The sequence below is a fragment of the Sturnira hondurensis genome, unplaced genomic scaffold (assembly GCF_014824575.4).
Source record: "Sturnira hondurensis isolate 20B ecotype Veracruz unplaced genomic scaffold, ASM1482457v3 Scaffold0021143, whole genome shotgun sequence".
Lineage (NCBI taxonomy): Eukaryota > Metazoa > Chordata > Mammalia > Chiroptera > Phyllostomidae > Sturnira > Sturnira hondurensis.
Window position 1 is genome coordinate 8331054 of NW_028093774.1, and position 23033 is coordinate 8354086.

The following is a 23033-nucleotide window of genomic DNA, read 5'->3' on the forward strand; positions in this document are numbered from 1 at the left end:
CAGAGGAAATAGGCGGAGCAGAACCTCGAATCTGTCCAATCGGAGTAGTCGCGCTCCTCCCTGTCCTGCCTCCCCGCCAAGCAACAACAATTTGAGGAGAGGGGCGGGGCAGCTCTGAAAGCGTCAGAGCGGATTGCCAAATGGGAGCGAGCACTGATAGATGCGCGCGCCTTGTGCCCAATAAGCGATGGCGGCTCAAATGGCTCTGGTACCTTGCTGGCGGTAGGCGGAGCCGCTGGAGGGAGGAGGCGGTGGAGCAAGGGGCAGTTTGGTTGAGTGGTACTAGCGGTGCCCGCTGGAGTGGGGGGGGAGGAAGGCGGAGGAGCGTGCAGTGCGGCCAGAGCGGGAAAGACTCTTCTCTGCGTCCGAGTTCTGGCGCTGCCGCACCCCGGCTCCTGGGGCTGCGGTGGGAGCTGTGAGGGCCCGGGTGTCGTCTGCCTCTCGGGTCCCCTCGGGGAATCCCGCAGGATCGGAAAGGGAGAAGATGGAGGAGAAGAGCGGCAGCAGCGGCGGCAGTGGCGGCGGCGCCGCGGGGACCAGTGGGGACGGCAGCGCCACGGAGGAGCAGCTCCTTACTGTCAAGCACGAGCTGCGGACGGGTGAGCGACCCCGCCCTCTGCCGGCTGGGCCGGCACAGGGGCGCGCCCCCGAGGGCACGCGGGTGTCCGTGAGGGCCAGGGGCGCTGGGCCGGACTGTGGGCGCGGGGGGCGGACCCGGGGCGGGCCTTGAGGGCGGGGCGGGAGCCAGGGGGTCCTGAGAGGTGGGGGTGCGCAGAGAGGGAACTGGCCGAAAGTTTTCCAGAGCTGGGGATTGAGCGGCTGGAACTGAGCGATGGGACCCTTGGGGCAGCAGACAGCCTCGTATTGGCACTCGTCTGCAAGGAGGTCTTCGGGCCCCCTTTCCCGCACAGGTGACACATCTGTCACTGCATCCTGTTAGGGGTAAAAGGTGTGCCTTTCTCAGTGTGGGGGTGAACGATGCTTTGTTTTGGAGCGTGACTCGCATCTCCACCCCTCCACTTCCCTAGAGGTGGTCCCGGTAGGGGTTTGTGGAATCGTCCTCTAAGGTGCTGGGGTCCTGTACGAGGTATAAAAAAGATGCCTGTCCCGTGGACTATCCTGAGTGCAGTCTCCGGTGAGGTAAATAGGGATCGCGGGCTCCCGGGACTGAGTGCTTTTATTTTCAATTACCACGAAATACTATACTTGGCCTTAAATTTCTTTCAAAAGTCCCTTGAAACGAAGGTTCTGTACATTTAAAGCTCGAGGTAAAAGAGACTCATTCACTAGCCTGCTGGAGCGTTGATGTTCTAATGTTTGAGATCGCTGGAGCTGTCCCAAGTCAAATTACTTTATTCGTCGTGTGGGTCTGGGTTGTTCATTTCAGAAAATGCTTATTTGGACTAATTGTTTAAGTTTAGGTTTATATTTGTGGAGCCCAGTCTCATATTAGAGATTCTTTTTCATTTCTGAACAGCTACTACTTTAATAGGTTTTTTGTTATTATTATTCAATGTTGTGAACGTTTATAAAGGTTTTTGATTTAACTTCGTCAGCATATTGGGGTATGCTTTTATGGAGTGGACAGAGTTTATACAGCAAGTTTCAGCTGTATGCCTAGTAAACCTTGTTACTGCTTTGAACAGATTTTAAAGTTAGTCCTGTCATGGTTCTTTTAGTTTTTGTTATTTCTAATTTGATTGCCAGTTAGTGTTCCACTAAGTGCCAGGGCGGTGACTTAGTTTAAGAGGGTGTCAAATGCACGCTTACTTACTTACTTATTTCAACATTTTTAAGCATTGGTGGTTTTTTGCCGTTGGTCATTGTGAATTTATGTATCGTGAGCCAGTTACTCCATTATCTTTTTGAGTTCCTAACATAACCTGTGTAGTCTTGGTTGGTTGGATGTTTTTTTCCCTCTTCATTTAATAGACAACTGAGGTTTTCAAAGGGCCATTAAATTCTTTATTCAGTAAGCATTTATTCAGTATTAATACTTCATTTGTGCCAGGCTCAGTGTCAGGTGCTTTCTGGTGTGGAGAGTCTGAATTTCTTTTTCTTATGTTGCATAACAGTTTACTGATTTTTGTGTGTAGGATTGTTCTGTACAGCAAAAGCTACTGAAAGTCATGTGCTCCTCAGCCATTGACCATGGTCCAACAAGCAGCTTTTTGCTAAATGACCAAAGAGCAACTTACTTGTTATTAGTAGTCAACCTACTGCTTGGTTTCTGGGTTTTGAAACAATGGTAGTTTGTAGAAAACAATGAGTACTGCTTTATTTCCCTTTCTATGCTGTGTGAATCATCAGCATTAAGTTTGCATTTCAGAATTTTTTTCTGATGGATGGTGAGATTATACTGAATTCATTAGTACTGTTAACTGTCAGAAGGAAATGAACAGTCATTTTGATTTATTGCTGAACACTGGAACTGACCCCATGTACGGTCAAAAACAGTTAAAAAATAACTTGAAAAATTCACTCACCTGCTGCCAGCTGTGCTTCTGTCGGCACATGATGCTGTAATAGGCACTGCAGTTCTCTGCTCTGACAGTGGTCCCTGGCCCCCCAAAATTTGGTCTAGCATATAGCCATACCAAGCCAGCAGTTGGTGATTGCTCCTTTGTGCCCTGACACTGTGTGGTATGCCGCAGGATGAATGAAAAGGCAATAGAAGTCCCATGTAAGGACATGGAAATTGTTCCAGTTGTGTGCACTGAAGTAGCACCGGATACCTGGACATGGAATGGAGGACTTCGTTCTGTGCCTCCACTCTGCCACTTACTAGCTGTATAGCCTTGGGCAAGTCATTTCACTCTTTCACACTAACTTCTCTCATCTGCAAAATGTGAAAATTTAGTAAGTTCCCGTTGGAAAAGTGCTAAGCGAGTTGCTTGGCACATACTAAGCACTCAGGAGATGTTGACTGAGTGTAGATCTGAAAATCACTCCATAACAGTTATGTTTTCTTAAAGTGTGTGAATTAATTCAGTGTAAGTTGGGAAACAGATCATCCATGTGTACTCAGGCTATGCCACATTGTCAGGCTGTTGTCTTTTTCTGTACGTATCTTCTGAAGTGGACTGTGAAATCCTCATAACCCCTGCTGCTGTTTAGCAGCCTATGTGTATCTCTATAATAACAGTGAACACAAGTGCTGTATAGTCAGCTTACTTGTCTGTGCTATACTGTAAGGTTCTTGAGTCCTTGTTCGTTGACCATGTACCTTGGCCATTTTTAGCCTCTGGCATATAAGTATTCATGTATTTGTTGAATTAATTCATTGAATGGATAAAAATTCAGGACCAAGTTCAACAATTTATTGTGTTCCCTGTACCTTGGCTAGTAGGAGGTTGATAAGTTGATGAGAGTGACTGTAAAAGCTGAAAAATGAAGATAAAGAATTGATTAGACCGGTTAAACATACGTTTCTTGAGCACTTTGTTTTCAAGATGATACTGGTAATACCAAAAATGACTAAGAAAATGTTTTGCTCTCTGATAGTAGGGAATGAGGCCATCTAAACCAATAATGTATTAGGATACATTATTATAAGTTTAATAATAAAAGATTAAATAGAGTATAAAAGATTAAATAGAGTATAAAAGTAGTGAAGAAGAGGTTAGGACTTCTAGGCTTCAAATAATCAAATTTAACTGTTGCACAATAGCAACAAAAACAAGAGAGTATTATTGGAAGGGTCTGGGTTATTGTAGCCATTCATTTATTCGGTAAGTATTTCATTACCTCTTAGCATTGAGTGCTGTTTTGGATGCTGGGGTTGTGAGACAGATAAGGTCTTGCCAATGAAAGGACAGGGTTCCCATTGGAACAGAAACTCACATACTCCTCCCATCCCGAATCTTTGTCTCTTTGTGAGAACTTTATTCTTCTCCACTGCTGTCCAACTTTTCCCATGTGGGAAAAACATGGCTGCTGACAGACCCCAAGTTTTACATCTCACAGCTTCAGATACTGGAGAGACGCTGCCTTTTACTTAGCTTCAGATATTAAAAATCTTGGGGATGGACCCTACTGGCCTGGCTCTCGTCAAGTGCCCTCTTTTGGATCATTCAGCCAAGGCCAGGGAATGGGGTCGAGTTCTACTAACACGATGGCTAGGACAGTAAATGTGGAGGGGGGAGAAACTGAACTCTTAGAAGTGGAGGGGTTGCTGGGGAAAACATGTCCTTGGGTGTCTATCATTGGTAGAGAGAGCCTAACACTGAGAAGAGGGCCAAGGAAGGGGGCTTTCTGTTGTGTAACAGCTCACCCGAGAATTCAGTGGCTTAGACAGCAACGTCATTTCAGTGGGTCAGGGCTGTGGGAGTTGCTTCACTTGGTAGTTCTGACTCGGGGTCTCTCATGAGGTTGTGGTCCAGATGTTTGCCGGGACTGAAGGCACCTGAAGGCATGTGAAGGGGCTGGAGGTTCCCCTTCTAAGACAGCTCACTCCCGTGTGGTTGGCAGGGTGCTCTGGTTCCTTGCCACGTGGACCTCCCCATAGGACTCCTAGAATGACCTCCTGTTTTAACAGCTGGCTGCCCCAGGGCAAGTGGTGGGAGAGAGAGCACGGTGGAAGCCACGGTATGGGTTCTGTTAAACAACTTTTTTTGACATGTAATTTACATAACATAACATCTACTTGTTTTAAGTGCACAACTCAATGAATTTTAGTATATTTAAAGAGTTATACAACCATCACCGCAGTCTGGTTTTAGAGCATTTCCATGGCTTTAAAAAGAAATGTCTTACCCATTTGTATCAGTCACTCCACGTTCCCACCACCCATCCTCAGCCCTACCAAGCCCTGGGTCTACTTTCTCCACGTGTTTGCCTGGGGACAGTATAATGTGGTGGGATTTTACAACATGGGCTCTTTTATGACCGGCTTCTTGTGCTGAACGCAGTGTTTTCAAGATCCATCCACCCAGTAGCACGTACCGGTACTTCCTGTTTTAAACTGACGCTTAGTATTTCATGGTATGGCGATCTCATATTTTGTGTATCCATTCATCAGCTGATTGACATTTAAGTTGTTCTCACCTGCTTTTGTGAATAATGCTGCTGTGTACATTTGTGTACAAGTTTTTGTGTGGACCTATGTGTTTATTTCTCTTGAGTACATGCTAAGAGTAAAATTTACTGGATTACATGGCAAGTCTGTGCTTATAAGTTTTCCAGGGAGCCGAACCAGTCCACAGTCCCACAGGCAGTGCACAGTGCCTCGAGTTTCTTCGCAGCCTCGTCTGCACTTGTTTTTTTGCTTGTACCCATCCTGGTGGGTGTGAAATGGTATCTCATGGTGGCTTTGACTTGTGTTTTTATAATGACTAATGACATTGAGCATCTTTTCACCTGCCTATGAGCATTTGTATATCTTTTGGGAAATGTTTGTAAGATCCTTTGGACATTTTTTGATTGGTTTGTTTGTCTTTTAATTATTGGGATGTGAGAATTCTTTATGTATTCTAGATGCAAGTCCCTTTTCACAAATACAGGGTGGGGCACAGTAGATTTACTGTTGTGAGTACGCTTAACGCAGACTTTATTCTTGTGTTGTTGCTTATTAATTATTGTATTATTTTTCATGTGAACAACTGTAAACCTAGTTTTGCCCCACCCTGTATGTTTGCAAATATTTTCTCGTAAAGTGGGTTGTTTTTGGTTTTTGTTGGTATCCTCAGAAGCACAAAAGACTACTTTTGACGAAGTCCAAATTACTGAATTGGCCAAAAAGTCCATTTAGTTTCTTCTGCAAAATAAGATACATTTTTCATTTTCACCAATAACTTTATTGATTTGGATGTTTTGAGTATGTCTGATATCTCCCATATTGTATAACGTTGATTGTCCTCAGTTAGTGCCTTGATTCGGTCACTATCAACCTCAGTTGATCTTCCTGACCGCGGAGCATCGTCCAGCAGAAAATCTCCAGCACAAAACTTCGCAAACTGCTTTTCTCACGTTTGATCAGTCACAGCACCTTCTCCACACACTGTGCAAATCTGTTTTGCTTTTCAGTTGTGTTTTTACCTTTCTTGAAATAATAAAGCATAATATGCTGACAATGTTGCTTATTTTCTTCATCTTCGATATTAAAATGGATATTTAAATTCACTAATTTTGTTAAGTTCTTTTTTAAAAATATTTATTTATTTATCTTTAGAGGGGAAGGGAAGGAGAGAGGAAGAGAAACATCAATGTATGGTTGCTTCTCGTGCATCCCTTGCTGGGAATTAGCCCCTGCCGGGAACTGGCCTGCAACCCAGGCATGTGCCCTGACTGGGAATCGAACTGCGATCATCTGGTTCCCAGGCCCGCGCTCAATCCACTGAGCTACACCAGCCAGGGATGCTATGTTCTTTTTAAATACACACTGATGTGACAGCTGTCACAATTAAATCTAACAAAATTGTTTCAAATAAAATTGAAGACAACTAAGCACTACCAGAGCGATCTTATGGGGGAAAAACAAGCTTTTTGGCCAACCTAGTATTTTTTGTTTTGTTTCTTGTACTTTTGGTGTTGTACCAAAGAAGTCATTGACTAATCCAAGGTTGTAAAGATTTATGCCTTTGTTTTCTTTTAAGAGTCTGGATTTAGCTTTTACATTTAGGTTTTGATCTATTTGTCGAAAGACTGTTCTTTCCCCATTTTATTGTCTTGGCACCCTTGTCAGGATGAATGGACCAGGGGCGTACGGAGTCCAGTTTGACTCCACTGATCTCCACGTCAGTCCCATGTCAGTACTACACTGCCGTGGCTCCTGTGGCTTTTTGGTCAGTTTTGAAATCGGAGAGGGTGAGTCCTCCACCCTGGTTCTTCTTTTTCAAGATTCTTGGCTATTCTGAAATAGAATAACAGAATATTTTGTTTTGTCTCCACGTACAAAATAAATTTCCACGTACATTTTAGGATCGGCTTCTTAATTTCTGCAAAGAAGCCACCTGGGATTCTGATAGGGGTTATATCGAATCGATAGATCAATTTTGAGAGTATTGCCAACTTACCATGTTAAGTCTTCTGACCCATGAACATGGAATGTTTTTCTGTTCATTGAGATCTTTCATTTCATTCAACAGCCTTTTGTAGTTTTCAGAGTGTAAGTTTTCATTGCTTTTGTTAATTTATTCCTAAGTATTTTATTTTGTTTTGATGCTTTATAAAATAAACTATTATTTTTTATTTGATTTTTGGATTATTAATTGTAAATTATATACTGTTTATTTTTGTGTATTAATTTTGTATCTTATAGCCTTGCTCAACTAGTTTAGTTCTATTAGTTTTTTAGTGGCTGTTTTAGGATTTTTTATTTGCAAGATTATGTCATCTGAAAATAGAGATAGTTTTACTTCTTCCTTGTCAATCCACATGCCTTTCACTTAGTTTTCTTGCCTACCTGCTCTGGCTAGAACCGTCAGCACACTGTTCAATAGAATGGTGAGAGGAGGCTTCCTCGTCTTGTTTCTAATGTTGGGGGCAAAGCTTTAGTCTTTCACTGTTAAACATGAGGTTAGCAGGTTTTTCATAGAAGCTCTGTATCAGATTGAGGAAGTTCCCTTCTTTCACTAGTTTGGATGTTTTTATCATGAAAAGACCAAAAAGATTTTGTTATGTTTTTCTGCATCTGTAGCATATACTGTATGAGTTTTCTTTTTGTTTCATCAATATGGTGCATTAATTACCTTTTTGAGTGTTAAGCCAGCCTTGCATTATTGGGGTGAGTTTCACTTGGTCATGGTACATAATTCTTTTATACACCATCATGGATTCAGTTTCCTAGTGTTTGTTGAAAATTTTTGTGTTTATATTCATGGGATACATTTTGTTACTATTTTGTTTTTTATGATGTCTCTGTCTGGTTTCCCCCAAATACGCTGGATGAGTTTTGCTACCACTTGAAAAGCGTACCTGTTTGGTTGCTGGCATCCACACTTAGGGTCTTCCGAGTGAAGACTGGCAGAGGTCGGGGGTGGGCTGTATTTCTAGCTCTGCCTGCAACGTGCTGTGTGACCTGGGTCAGGTCGTTTCACCTTTCTGAGCCCAAGTGTTCTAATCCGTAAAGTAACGGTGTTGGACTTGAGTTGTATCCAGAGAACTTACCAGCATTGACCTCATGTTCCGTGGAATTACTTTGGAAATCTTGGTATGGACAAAAGTCGGGAATAGCAATTTACCTTAAAAGATAATTCTATTTTACCATAGGATTTATGATTGAATCCCACTGAAAACAACAGTTCCCTGACGCCTTTTAAATATGATTCCATTTATAACAATTTAATTTATAATTAGTTCTTTAGGAACATAATACTTTCCTACAGTAAGGCACTGTGAAAGATTTCAGTGATACTCTTAGTTATCCATGAGAATAACACAACTCTCTTTTTCTTATACATGCATAAATATATATTTGTGTCCCTGTGTGTATATTTTTATAGTATTTTTCCATTTGTTCACACTTGCCTTGCCTTGAGAAGTGTAGGCAGAACTTGTGCTCTATCTTTAGCTTTATAGGCTACAATAAGAAGGTTAAAACTATAAATAGGTTATTGATAGTATACTAGCTTAATTCCCTAGAGGCTAGAACTAAGATAAAAAAGTCCCGTAACTTTTTATCACACGTTTTAGAGATTAAGCAAATGATCTATTTGGGCAAAGGAGGTGGTATCTCAGCCCTTAAGTCATGGGGGAGTCGGGTATATTTTGTATTTGTGGTCCGAAGGAGGGAAACCTTCTCAGGTGGCGTGTCTCCTGTTGTATCAGACCTCCAGTTCTTTGCCAACTTTCACTCCAAAGCAAGGCAGAATATGAAACCTCGGCTTCCTGGACACATGGGCGGGTTGGTGGGCAGGATCGAAAGAAGAGCCGATGCTTGGTAAAAACTCCTCTAGGGACCATCCAGCACAGTGATATCACGTGTGGACTGCAGCCTCACTGTGAAACCCACTGTTGGGAGATGGCAGTCCCAAAGTCAGAGGGAGGCGTCGTCAGTCGCCTCCTTTGAGCTCCTGACAATTCTCAGATCTCTGACCGCGATTTTCCAGCCATTTTCATCTCATGGCACATGTAAACTAAGTACTAAAATCCTGCAGCACACCCCAAAATACGTTTTTTGCCAATCTGACAAAAAAAATAGCTATCATGTTGATTCATTTGCACCGGATGGCTCTTGTTATATTGGCAATGAAAGGTTTTCTGCCCTGGCTGGCGTAGCTCAGTGGAGTGAGCGCGGGCCTGCGAACCAGACGATCGCGGTTCGATTCCCAGTCAGGGCACATGCCTGGGTTGCAAGCCGGTTCCTTGCAGGCTAACTACCAGCAGGGGACGCACAAAAGGCAACCATACATTGATGTTTCTCTCCCTCTCTCCTTCCCCTCTAAAGTTAAATAAATAAATTTAAAAAAAAAGGTTTTCTTAGGCTCCGCCGAGAAAGAAATGCCACTCAGCCACAAAGTCAGGCAATAAAGGGCTTTATTGGGGTTTGTGTTCCCCGGGCGAGGTTCCCTGGTCTGCAGAATCAGGCCAGGGAAGTCGCACCCAAGCAGGGAATGTCGTGGGATTTTATTTTTGTTGGCTCCCCGTGGGAGCTGGAGATTGGTGCCCTCTGAACAAAGCAGCAATACAGCATTGGTGGTCTCTTCCTCGGACTCAGGTTACTGTGAGGATGTCCGTCTTGGCAAAGTCCAGCCGGAGCTTCCTCCTATCCCCGCCCACCCTAACAGGCCATTGACGTTTTTTAAATTTGACAATATAAGGGGAAAAGAGGTCAGTGCCCCTGACTAAATAGTCACGTGCAGTATTGAATGTTTTAAAAATTCCTGGGGCACCAGGGCGCCTGCCGCGGCACACCAGGTGAAAACCGCTGCTCTGCGTGCGTCCCTCAAAGGTGGGGCACCCCTGCATACCTCTTCCATGCTGGGGGAGATGAATAGGGTCTGAAATAGAATCTTGCCCTTGTTGTTTTTGTCTCCAGCAATTCCCCTTTGGGTTCAGGTGTAGCTGTTTGTCTGAAAAACATGCAAATGCTCTGGACTTTATATATTTCTAAAGTTGTAAGTGAGGTGGCTTTCTCACTTAAAAAAATTTCAGGAGGCGTCCCCTCTCGTGACTTCAGGGAGAATGAGGAGGCAAACGTCCCGATTTTTAGTACAGTACTTGGTGTTGCGGTCGCTTTATTTCACACAAGTTTTATGTAGGTGTGCTTCTTTTTATATAATCAGTGTGTTCCTGGCAAAAAGTTGTGTAAATAAGATTTTTGTAGTGTATTACATTACTTGGAGTGTAGAAGGTGAACTTATACTTAAAAGAATTCTATGATTAACTTTTGATTAAAAAAACTTTTTCGATTGTTCTCCATTTGTGTTTTTACTCTGATTATGTAGATTTAGGTCTTACGGTGCTTATTTTCTAACCCCATTCTTCCAGGTTAGGTAGCTGCGGACAGTCTCTGATGAAGTCGTATGTGTAAGGCTGAACAGAGGCACCCGCACCACTGCATCAGTGTCTAGGTGCAGACCCTGAAACCTGTGAATGTTTCCTTACTTGGTGGGGAGACCTCTCAGGGGTGGTTAAGTTAGGGATTTTAAGATGGGAAGGGTACCCCGGGCTATCCGAGTGGGCCCAGTGTGAACACAGGGTGCTTACAAAGAGGGAGGCAGAAGGGTCGGAGTCAGAGAAGGTGACGTGAAGGAGGAAGCAGAGGGAGGGAAAGACGTGATGAAGAGGGAGCTTGGAGTGTTGCCATTTCGGGAGGGGCCGTGAGCCAAGAAATAGGAGCAGCCTCTAGAGGCTGAGGACAGACATTCCCTGAGAGCGTCCGAGAGGAACACAGCTCTGCCCCCTTGGTTTCAGCTCCGCAAAACCCAGTTTCAGACTTCTGATCTCAGAACTGGGAGAAAACAGATTTAAACCATGAAGTTTATTACTTTCTTGCAGCAACAATAGGAACCTAACACATCTTGCTTAAGATTGGGTAAACCAAGAGGCAATTTTACCCCGGGCCTGGGTAACTGGGTATGACAATAATGTGAAGCAGTCAGTTATTTAAACCACTATTTTCGTGAAAAAGCGTAACGAGTGTTGTGCTCAGAAGTAGAATGGTGTCCCCGCTCAGGAATCCAAGAAGACATTCCTTTCTGATCTTGGTACCAAGCCTAGCTCAGCCGCTTTTGACCAGCTGTTCTGTGTCTCGTAGGGGTCCTCTGACGTGGGTCGCTTTTATCAAGTTGGTGGCCAGAAAGCTTCGACTGTCAGGCCCACGCCACATGAAATTGTGGTCTGGCATGCATCTCGAGCCTCTTCCCAGTACCATTTCTTGTCTCTGTACTTTCTATCCTTCTTTCTTCTTTTGGTATGCTGTAGTTAATCCAAGTAATTTGCCTTAAATATTTTCTGGACCAAGGTAGGGATTAGATAAATATAGAATTAAATAAATACATATATATATATACCGTAAATACTAAGGAAAAATGGGAAGACACTTGATTTTCTATTCAGTCTTTTGCTTCTTAAATCTCCATCATATGTTGTTTGTGCTATTTTTATATTTTTCAAAAAAAGGAAAAAAGTGAGGTCTCCAATTAATAGCACCTTTGGTTTTAAAAAATACGTAGAGAGACATCAGTAGAATAGAGGCGTGCAAAGAAGTTGAGTGGCTGAGAAATAGAGATCGCATATAGGTCTATGGTTTTCTACGTTATTGGGGTATCCCACTGTTACCTGGAAAATCTAGTCAACTAAAGCACTGTGTCCTCTAACCCATCAATAATCTGGAGTGGAGTTTTGTCTGTTTTTCTTAGAGGAAAAGCTATTTAAAATATGTAGTAAGGATAATGGTTTGCTTCATATCTAATTTGATACTATATTAAGTGGACATGAATACCAAATCTTAGAGGTAGATCTGCAATACCCCCTTCTCATGAACTTGACCCTGCTTTCCCTTTAGGTGTGAAGGTCATTCGTGTGTTAGGAAACACCCTAATTAGGGCTAGATTGGGACGCATGTAATGGGGCCATGCACATATCAAAGTGGTAACTTTGAATTTTGCCATGTATGAGTTAGGTGGCCAGTTTTTTAATCCAAAGATTTGTTGAATTCAGGCACTGTGCCAAATGCTGGGTTTTAGCAGGGAACAAATTAGACATGGCTTCCACCCTAAGTAAACTATATATCTAACAGAAAGACCTTAAGAAAGTAATCGTACAGTTAACTGTATGAAGGCAATTACGATAACGCTGTGAAAAGTACAGGTTCTGTGAGAGAGTCTAACAGGATGAACCAGCCTCGAATGAGGGCCGAGGGACGGCATCTAGGCAGTGATGTGCAGGTGATGGCTTTGCTATCATGGGGCGGTTAGTGGGGAATGAAGCATTTCTGCTGAAGAAGGCGACACAGATGGTCCTGTAGAGGAGATGGCTCGGCACACCGGGGTCACAGGAGGAAAGACCTCTGTGGCTTGACTGTCGTGTGCAGGCATGGGAATCACAGGAAACAGGTCCGAAAAAGAAGCCAGGGCTATTTCATGCAGGGTTCTTTAGACTACGGTGAGGCGCTCAGGCATTGGCCTGAGTGTGCCGTGTCAAGCGGTTGAAGGATGTATGGAGAAGTGTTTTGCATTGTGAAGAATGACTCCTCATTGCTGCGAGGAGAACAGGAGAGAAGACTGAATTGAGGGAGATTAGTTAGGCTACTGCCTAACAGAAGTTCAGGTTTGGATGAAGTAACAGTTAGAAATTAAGAGTTGTGAATATATTTGAGATGTGTTTAGAAGGTAGAATCAACAGAATTTGGTGTTGCATTGATACGGGACTTTCTGGCTGGAACAAATATGTTCAAAAGTGCTATTTGTTCAGATGGTATATTTATTTCCTTTTGCTGCATAACATATTATCACAAACTTAGTGGCTTACAATAGCACCCATTTATTAGCTAACAGCCCAGTAGGTTAGAAGTTCTCACGTCATGACTGAAAGGAAGGCGGCAGCCAGACGGCGTTCACGTCTCAGAGGCTCTGGGCAGAGCCCACTCCCAAGCCCCTTCTTGCAGCTGGCGTGTGCTGGCTCCTGCGGTCCTCAGCCTGTCCGTGGGGTCCTCTGCCAGCTCCTCCAGGCCTTGGCATTTCTTCTCATTTGGCTCCTCCATCTTCAGGCCAGCGGTGGGTGGAGGGGTGGGGGCAAGTCCTCCTGGGATCCTTCTCAGGCTTTGACTCTCCGACTTCTAGACTTCCTTCCCTGACTTCCCGGCCTTAGGTGGTTGGGTCAGGTCAGCCTAGGTAATCTTTCTCTCATAAGGTCAGCTGATTTGGGACCTTAATTATGTCTGATTGCATGTGCAAACCCCCTTTATCACCAGAGTGGTCTTATTATATTCACTCACTCAAGGGCAGGAAGTCAGGCAGAGGGTCTTTGGGGTCATCTTAGGATTCTGCCTTAGAATTCACAGGTGGCAATCCAGGGGGGATGCATATGGACAGGTAGAAAAGAAAGGATCCAGTTTTATACAAAGTTTGAGTTGTCTTTGACATATTTTAATGGACATGTATGGCAGTAGTAATCATGGATAATGAAAGCTTACTACGTGTTACCTAGGAGGTGCTTCCATCAACTCATTTAATCCACACAACAGCCGGAAGAAAAACCAGGAGAAAACCTTGGAATGCTGTGGTGGTGTGGAAGCCAAGGGGAGAAGCACCTCACGGGGTGTTTGTCAGGTTGGACTGATCAGCTACTGTCCTTGTCAAGAGCAGTTTCGGTGGAGGTTTGGTGGCAGAAGCCAGACTGGAATGGGTTGAGGAGTGGATGCAAGCGAAGATAACTTTTGAGAGACTTGGTTCTGGAGGGGATTAGAGAGCTTAGCCAGAGACGAACGTGGGGTTTGGAGGTGGAGGTGTTGTTATTTGTTACTGAGATGAGTGGTAGGAGAACGTGCTTAAATACCACTCGTCTGGATCCACGACAGAGAGAGAGAGACCGAACCTACACAGACGAGGGGATGGCGTCAGGGTCCCTGACAAGGGGGCCGCGGGGATGGGGTGTTTGGGGGGATTGGCCTCTGATAAGAGGAGGCTCACTGTTTCTGGGGTTAAAGGAGGGAGGGTGGAGAGGATACGATGCATTTGTGTATTTGGGGGCGGGAAGATACGGGAGATTTGAGCTTATGGATTCCCCCCCTTTCTATGAATTGTGAAGAAAAGGCACTTCATTATTCAAGAAGAAAAAATAGCTTTATTGTTCTTTTAAAAAAATTGTTACTCTGGCATTTTAAAAGTCTTAGCTGTGGCCCTGACCAGTGTGGTCAGTTGGGTGGCATTGTCCTGTAGAGTGAAGGGCCACTGGTTTGATTCCTGGTCAGAGCACATGCCTAGGCTGTGAGTTTGATCCCTGGTCGGGACACGTGCAACAGTCCACCCTGATCGATGTTTCCCTCTCTTTCTCCCTCACTTCCCCTCTCTCTAACAACAAATAAATAAAATCTTTTTTTATTTAAAGTCTTATCTAGAGAAAAACACACAAGTTGACACAAAATTTACGTGCCACAAGGCAAAACTCTAGAATGTTGTAGAACACCTTCCAGAGAGGTTTCCAGGCATAGCCGCCGCCATGCCTGCGCCCCCACAGAGGTCAGCTCCCTGCACGTGTTCTCCAGATCGTGCCAGAATTCTTAGTAAGCATAATGTTCTCTTTCTTCTTTGTGAAGTGTTTTCTATTTAGTTCAGTTCTTCTCAGTTAAATTTATTTGGTACACATATTGGAGAAAAAAGGCTGCTTGTTCGTGCTTTAGATGCATTCATTTTCTTATTGACTCAGTTTTCACATTGGCTCAATCATGTAATCCCAAAATCAGTTGGATAAGTAAACATGCTGTTTTATACACCAAAAGTGCTGTGAGGCTTGTGGGTGAGTGACCCTGGCCGTAGAGAAAAGTGGGCAGCATCGTTTCAAAGCACACAGACATTAACTTTACCTGTGTTCTGCCTCTAGCAGAGGGCTGTCCGGAGATGTGGTTTGAGGCCCAGCCACAGATCTGAACAGCTTCGGAATAGCTTACCACCTGGCAGTTGAAAGGAACCTAATGGGCTAGCTGTTTAGCTCATTTTCAAGCTTATTTTCTAGAATGGAGCTAATTGGAGCCTGCAGACTGGGGCTCAAGATTTTAGATTTCAGAGTTATATATGTACTCTCCAAACTATTCTGGGTAACCCCTAAATTAGAGCTTATCTGGTAAATTGTTTTATAAATAATGTGCTCCCCCCACCCCCCGCCAAAAAGAAAGAAAGCCAAAATAGCAGAGGGAGGGTTTTTTCTCACTGCATACCATTGTCACCTTTTGACTGAAACTAAATTAGCCCAAGAAGCTTATGTTTTTGTAAGGTTCAGTGAGAAAAGAAATAGTGTTGTAAGTTTAAAGTTTATAACTGTATTAGGTTGGTCCCAATAAATTAGATGCTAAATACGTATTTCCTAGTTGGTATATTAAAAACAAATCTCAATGTATTAAGTAAAGATGGTTGAGTCAGGTTGTACTCTTCCATCTCTTGAAACCTTCCACTTCCTCTGAGAACTTCATGTTTTTTTTCTCCCCTTTCCCTGGTTCTCAAACTCGTCTTACCACAAATGCAGCTGAGTCTTGTTAAGAAAAAAAAGTCTGTGGCCATCTACTTTTTGCTGTTTTTCCTTTTCACCGATTTTTGAAAGAGCCATTTATACCAGCTATTTCTGCCCCTTTACCTGTCATTCACTCTGATGCGCTGTGACATCAGGCTTCCACTTCAGTCACTGCACGGGAACTGTTCTCTCTAAAATGACTGATGTCTCCCTGTCGTCCTAACCGGTGGGAGCACCGCCGTTTAATCTCACGTAGCCTCTTCAGAGCAGCTGGTTCTCAGATGCTGGTCCTGTCCTTCCTCCCCCCAGGGACACTGGTCTTCCTCCTGGTTCCCTGTCACTGACTGTCCCGTCTCCCTCTCTCACTGGCCCTCAACCCTCTGCTTGTCCCTTAACTGTTGCTAATCCGTGTCCACCATCTTTCCTTGTTAACTGGGGCATCAAATACTGTCATGGTTTGAACTACCATCCAGGTGTCTCTCTTTACTTAGATCTCTTTCTTGAATTTTTATCAGTCATTTCCAACCATCTACTGAACGTAACTTTGGGAGAGCCCACTGGCACCCTGCCCTCTCATGTTGAGTAGTGTTTTTTCCTCCAGCTTTTTGCATTTGCCACTGTCGGTCACTGTCGGTGTCACTGTCCAGTGTCACTACCTGTCTCCACACTGCCAGGCCCTTCCTCCACCTTGCATTCTCCCTGCCCACCAGTTTGCTGTCTCAGTTCTGTCAAGTATAACTCTGAACTGCCTCCTTTATCTGCTTCTTGTTCACCGTTACCACGACACCGTCTTAGTTCAGTGTCTGACCTAGTGGTAGGCGCTGTCATTTATTGCGCTTTGTGTATTCGGTACTCTGCCAAGCATTTTGTGTGTCTCATTTAATTCTTATGACACACTTAGGTGATTGGTATTGCATGTGACACCCCTGGGGCACACGCTCACTGTCCATCTGCTTCACTCCAGGGTCCAGCTGCGGCAGTGCTAGTTCATCGTGGGCATCCACTTGCTTCAGATTAATGGCATCTAATTCCAAGCACGCCTGCTGCATGTTTGTCACTTTCTGCCCCAGGGCTTTGGCTCCGACTCCAAGGTTTGGGCCACTGGAGCGAGCTGGCTCGGCAAGTCCAGGTGCACACCCCAGAGGCAGGTGTTCGTGTCCCACTGGGGCAACTCCCAGCTGATGGAGGATGGGAGTCGGTAGTAAATGCTTCTCTGTCTTGATCCTAGACCAGAAGAGAAAATCCTGACAGGCATTGTATACATCCCTCAAAAGGTCCAGATTGAGTTGAGGTGATCGTGCATCCTTGTTCTGGCTTTTCCTTCTTTCCAGTTTCAGTCTCCTGAGCTCTTCCTCACACCTTCTCACTGGGGTTACCTTCCAGACAAGTTGCTGGCACATGAGTCCCAGCTAAGATGGGTAGTAGCAGAAATGGCTCTTGAAACAGAGTGGATCACCGGCTGGCGAGACTGCAGCAAGGACACCACTGCTGGTGGCAGGGATGGTGATAACCCCGGCATGTGTGACAGACAATTGCTGAGGCTCCCTCCCCCCTGCGGGGACTGGGGCTGGCACTGAATGGAAGGTGGGGGTTGGGTTATGTGATAATTCTGGGACTTGAGTGGTATGCGGACAATGGTGATTGTACGGACTCAAGTTGACTGACCTCTTTTTCCTCCAGGAGGCTTGTAGCCAAGAGAATAACAGGCTTGGGCCAAGCAGCGCTCGGTGCAGGGCACGCATGGGGAGAGGGGTTCTGTGGCAGCGTTGGAGAAGGTCCAGTTACTTGCAACAATAGGACTGCCGGTGCTTAAAAACAGGCCCAGATCTTATCTTTTTTAAAAAAATTATTTTTATTTATTTATTTTTAGAGAGAGGGGAAAGGAGGGAGAAAGAGGGAGATAAGCATCGATGTGCGAGAGAAAGATCAACCGATTGCCTCTTGCATGTCCCCAGCCGGGGACCAGCCTGCAACGCAGGTTTGTGCCCTGATCAGGAATCGAACTGTTGACCCCTCATCCTGCGGGGTGGCACCCAACCAACTGAGCCACACCGGTCAGGGCACCCAGATTTAATCTTAAGAGTGGAAGAGCTGTATATCTTGTGTGGATTTGTACTATGTCAACTGAGCTAAACTGGAATTTTCCAGAACTCTCTTCTGGGTTCTGCGTTAGCACTGGCCACAAGAGACATTTTGAGTGAGCTTTAGAAAGCAGAAGTGAAGCAGCAGCCACGACAGTTTCCCCGTGAAGGTTGGTACTAAGCCCCATGGCCGCTCCCACACACTTACTGCTGGCCCGCCATGCCGTGTTGTGGGCACGGCCCTTTAGCCAGGCCTGCGGCTCTTCCGGCTCCTGTTGGATCACTACCATCAGCCCCTCAGAATCCTGGGCCAATGTGTGCGGCTTTCCTGCGGGTCCCCCACGTCACTGAAGTTGGAGGCATGAGGTAGCGAGAGACAGACGTGGGTTCCCATCTGTCTCCATGGGCTCTGGCTGGTCTTTGGAATCCCAGTTTATCTTCGCTTCTTCCCACTCCATGTCGACCCCTCCGACTGCTTGCTCTGCTGTCTTCAGGCCCAGGCCTGCATGCAGAAGTGACAGTCTTACCCAGACAATTCACCTGACTCCCACAGCTGTGGGCTCCATAGCTGTGGGAGGTCAAACCTTATTCTGTACCGCTCGTGGTGGTTCTGCCTTTCTTACAGATCCTTGATACGTGTTAAGGGCCAAAGTCGGGGACCTCGTGTGGAATGAGTAGGACCCCGAGATGTCAGGTGGGCACGTCTGGGTGGATGAGCCTGAGAATCTGGAACTCCTGAATCTTCTGGAGTCCTGGGGACAGGCGGAGCCAGTGCCTTGTTAGGAGAGAACAGCCTTCCCGTGTTTGCACACCCTGCAGAGATTGCATTGCAGTGGGTGTCTCACAAGATGGTGCTTGTCTTCCTTTGCTCTGCCCCACCACCATACCCCTTTTCCTTCCAGAATGATAGCTAGACACAGTCTCAGCATGTGGGAGGAGGTGCTCAGGCAAATAATTCCAGGACCTGGTCAGATATGTACTGATAGGAACGGGAGGAACTTGCAGGCGAGTGGATTGGAAGGGGTGGGACCAGGAGTGGCAGAATAACAAGGCTGTGCAGGGGAGAACTTCCTAACATGGGGGCACTCTTCATATCTCAGGCATCGATGTCCTAGTAACCTGGCCCTAATATACTGCTGAGATGGTTTCTTTTTTTTTTTTTTTAAGATTTTATTTATTTATCTCTAGAGGGGAAAGGAAGGAGATGAGGAGAGAAACATCAATGTATGGTTGCCTCTCATGCGTCCCCTGCTGGGAACTGGCCTGCAACCCAGGCATGTGCCCTGACTGGGAATCGAACCACAATTGTGTGGTTCGCAGGCCCGAGCTCAGTGCACTGAGCTACACCAGCCAGGGCCCGAGATGGTTGCTTAGGCATGACTATGACTTACAGTAGATTAAGCAGACCTGTAAGAATTGCTTTGGCAGAGTGTCAAGGTAAAACATTTCAGAGAATAGAGACTGTGAGGGTGGATTTATTATATGCGACTGGGGAACACTGTTCGACCAGGTTGCTTAGGAGGGTTCAGAGCACACACTTCATTCCCTAGGGTAATACTGAACGCAGTGGTGAAGGGAAACAGGATGGGGTTGATGGGTGGTACTTCCGTGGAGCCGGGTTCCCTAGCATTCATAGAAATGGTGGGATTCTGGAGTACAGAGGCCAGGGTGGTGGTACTTACCAGCAGGAGCAAGGTGCGTAGTATTACCATGATGAGCCGAGGGCACTCGGTGTGCCCTGACCCGCAGAGCTCTGTGGCAGCGCTGGGCCCAGAAAGGTGGACAGCCAGCCAGGATGTCACCTGACTTGTATGAATAAGACCGCCTCTGAGGGATCTGTGTCTTCAGTTACCTTGCTCTTGTTGGACTGTGGTCTCTCTGGATGCCTCTTTGGCGTTACTCATCAGGCGTGGAAGCGACAAGAAGCATAGTGAATCCCTGGAGTGCAGATGAGCTCCTTCCTGTCACCGTTGTGTGATGGCTATGCTGGCTCCTCCTCGAAGACTGAACGACCAGTTTACTTCTTCTCTAGCTTTGTTGAGATATAATTGACTTACACCATTGTGTAAGTTGAAGGTGTGCAGAGTAATGATTTGATACACGTATATCTAATGACAGAGGCAGAAGGAAGTTTGAGCTTTATTCTGGCAGGTGCCTGTTAAGTTCCACCTTAAATTCTCTTCAAACGTCCATGCAGGCTTTGGCTCACTTTGCCCCGACAGTGTCTTGTCTCAAGTATGTTCACTGCACATCATTCCCTTTCTGCTCCAGGGCTTCTCCAAGGCCCAGTCAGCAGGAAACACAGGTAAGTGGGCACAGAGGCGAGTTCAGCCTAGGTGCCTGGAAGTTCATGCTCAACTTAGGGGCCAGGAGCCAAGGGAGAAATGCTTCTTCTTGTCTTTGCACAGGTAATTCTAAGAGTTTTCTAGCCATTCCTTAGGGAGTCTTGGCAAGATTTGAGCTCCACTTGCCCATAGCAGTGAGCATCTGAATGAGGTACCTTTTACCGGCTCATGCTCCCTTCCAATTTCACCCTCCTTGGTCCTTTACTTCTCCTGTCAACGTACAAATAATTTTGATGCTCTGCTTTTGGGATGAATCCAGGCTCAGGTAAGTACTGTGTGTGTGTGTGTGTGTGTGTGTGTGTGTGTGAGAGAGAGAGAGAGAGAGAGAGAGAGACTGTCCTTGTGTCTACCAGACTACCTGTCCATCTGTGCATGCATGCATGCATCCACCTTTCCATCGATGCATGAACCATTCCACCCCTCCGCCCATCTACCCAATCACAGGTTGGGGCATAGTGTGGTAAGAATAATTTCTCTGTGTAGCTTTAGTGAGTGGTAGAGTTTGAGCTCTAAACTGAGTTCACCTGAAGCCCAGACATTCTCCTCTTCCTTGATCATGCTACCTTTGCACCTTTGAGGATGAAATCGCTAGGTCTTACGTAGCTTGTCCTTCAAAGTCCTCAGTGATTCGGCCCTACCTGCCTGTCCGTAGGAGTCGTTGCTAGTTCACCCATCTAAAGTCATCCCATGCATGTACTCATCCTTTTGCCAGTAAGATTTAAAAGTTCTTGAGTGATTCTCACTCTTCTCCTTGTTATTCTGTAACTTAAATACTGTCATATAAAATTAATACATCATATATTACGTGACATGGGAAAGAAAAGGAAGAGAACACATATACTTGTCACATACACATACACGCACAAGCCTATTTATAACAAAATGCAATAAGAAATATTCATGACAACTGCGGTCTTCATTTCTGAAACCGGTCACATGATTCCCTTGCCACTGTCCTATAGGGACATCCCAGCAAGGAGCAGTACGCTCATGACTGGCTGCTCTTGGGTGGTGCTTTCCTGGGGTGTAGAACCATCTGTAAACCCGGCCTGAGTCTTGTCTTTTCTGTCCTTTGATCTGAGAGAATCCCTCATGAGGCTGTGGGTACAAGCCGGGAGCGTGCAGGCAGTGAGAGCAGGGGTGGGGACTGATGGCGTTTGGGCCACTTCGTCACGTGGTTGACTTGTGCCCTCAGGGTCCACTCTGCCCCACTTTGAATATTAGTCCTGTCCAAAAAACACCCTCATGGAAGCACCCAGAATAGTTTTTGGCCGAATATCTGGGTGCCCTGTGATTCAGCCAAGTTGACACATAAAATTAAACATCACAGGAACATCAGACAGTCAACAAATCAGAATAGGGACCGTAGATTAAAATATTTTACCAGTGTTACATTTTTTGAATTTGCTCATATATTGAGGGTACTTAAGAGAATTTTTAGGACATACACACTGAAATATTAAGAGGTAAAGATACGTGAGGTGTGCAAATTACACCGAAGTAGATCAGAAAAAATAAGTAATGTGTGTGAGTGTGTACATATGAGTATATGAATAAGAAAAAACAGATGTGGAAGAATGTTAAAAACTAATTATGCATATGGGAGTTATTTTTGCAACTTTGGATTTTGAAGTCATTGTAAAATTAAACAAACAAAAGAGTAAATGGCCATGGAGCGCTATAATTGTGTTTAGGAGCACAAAAGATCTGTAACTTTTTCTACGGCAACATAATTGTGCTGGTACCCTTGTCATAGAATTGGAAGCATTAATTGCTTAACTTGGTTTCAGGGGAATGGGTTACACAATTCATGTTTGAAACAAGCAAAGTGGGGGGCAGCAGGGGGACAGCACTTGGCTGTAGAGCTCCCATGCCTGTGATTCCTTCCGAGCGTCCTTGACCCCCTTTTTCCAACTCCCAGACTTTGTGTCAGAGCCTGGTGCTGTTGGAGGAAGCGTAGTTAGAACTGAAATGGGAGGGGAAGGGTGGGACAAGACAGCGTGAATTGAGTTTCTTCGGTCTCCAGTGTCCATGGAGTGAAATGAGATAGTTCACTATGAGTTAAAATTATTGGTAACATTTTTTAAAAAACTAGGATTATTCTTAAAAACGAGATGGCATTAGTCTTATGAAAATTTGTAGTTGTAAGCACACATTATTGAAACTGATATTTGATTCAAAGCTGCTACGTTGAAGTGCTAATAGAAACCCAGTTGTCACTATTAGCAGTATGTAGTCTGGAACATACAAAAAAGAAAGGGTGTTGATAAAATACTTTCTCACAGTAGAATTAAGTGTAGAGGTGACAGTATAATTGCAGTGGAAAAATGAGGCTATGACTTAGAAGGAACAAAATGCTGTATTTTCTTACAACAAATTGAAATCTGATCCTTGGGAATGTTACTTTGGACTATTAGAAACTATTTTATTGCTTGCATGGAAGATATAATTTAAAATATATCAACAAATACCAAAATAATATTGCCTTGTAATGGTCTAAGTTTTTATCACTTCTGTTACCTAATTTGTTGCTTGCCAAAATACTGGAGCCTGACTTTTATTGCAAACGAAGGTGCATCTTCACTTAAGAACCGGAAAGCCATGCTGAGTGCGAGCCGTGCGGTCCTGCTCTTTGTCCAGGTTCAGGCTCAGGCACGACTGTCTTTAAACTCGTCAGATGATTATAAAATCAACACTGAGGGAATTTGCTTTTGAAAATGTCTTATAAAAACTTTTCTGCAATCCTTTTAATGTGCTATATTGTTTCTTAAAGTATCTTTTTCTTCACATTTTTGTGTATATTAACTTCCGTCCTATGGAATGGCTTGGAAATGAAGTGTTCTAGTTGACTGTTCTTTTAAAGCTCTGTTTTATAACAATTGTGAATTTTCCTATAATTAGGCTACAGTAAAATTCTTTACTGTCTTTTGACCATTTTACTTGGAAATCCCACAGACATCTCACGTACTTCTTTTTAAAGTTTATGTTCACCAAACCTATA

At 44.7% G+C, this 23033-nt stretch overlaps 1 protein-coding gene across 2 annotated transcripts in view; it reads left to right on the forward strand.

The window, feature by feature from the left end:
- The first annotated feature begins 276 nt into the window (after positions 1-276).
- Positions 277-23033, forward strand: part of RPS6KA5 (ribosomal protein S6 kinase A5) — a 134623-nt gene continuing 111866 nt past the window's right edge. For both annotated transcript variants that reach the window (XM_037031087.1, XM_037031088.1), the window contains exon 1: positions 277-599. In XM_037031087.1, coding sequence (XP_036886982.1) covers positions 485-599 — 115 coding nt within the window. In that variant the 5' untranslated portion in view covers positions 277-484. The remainder of the gene's footprint in view (positions 600-23033) is intronic.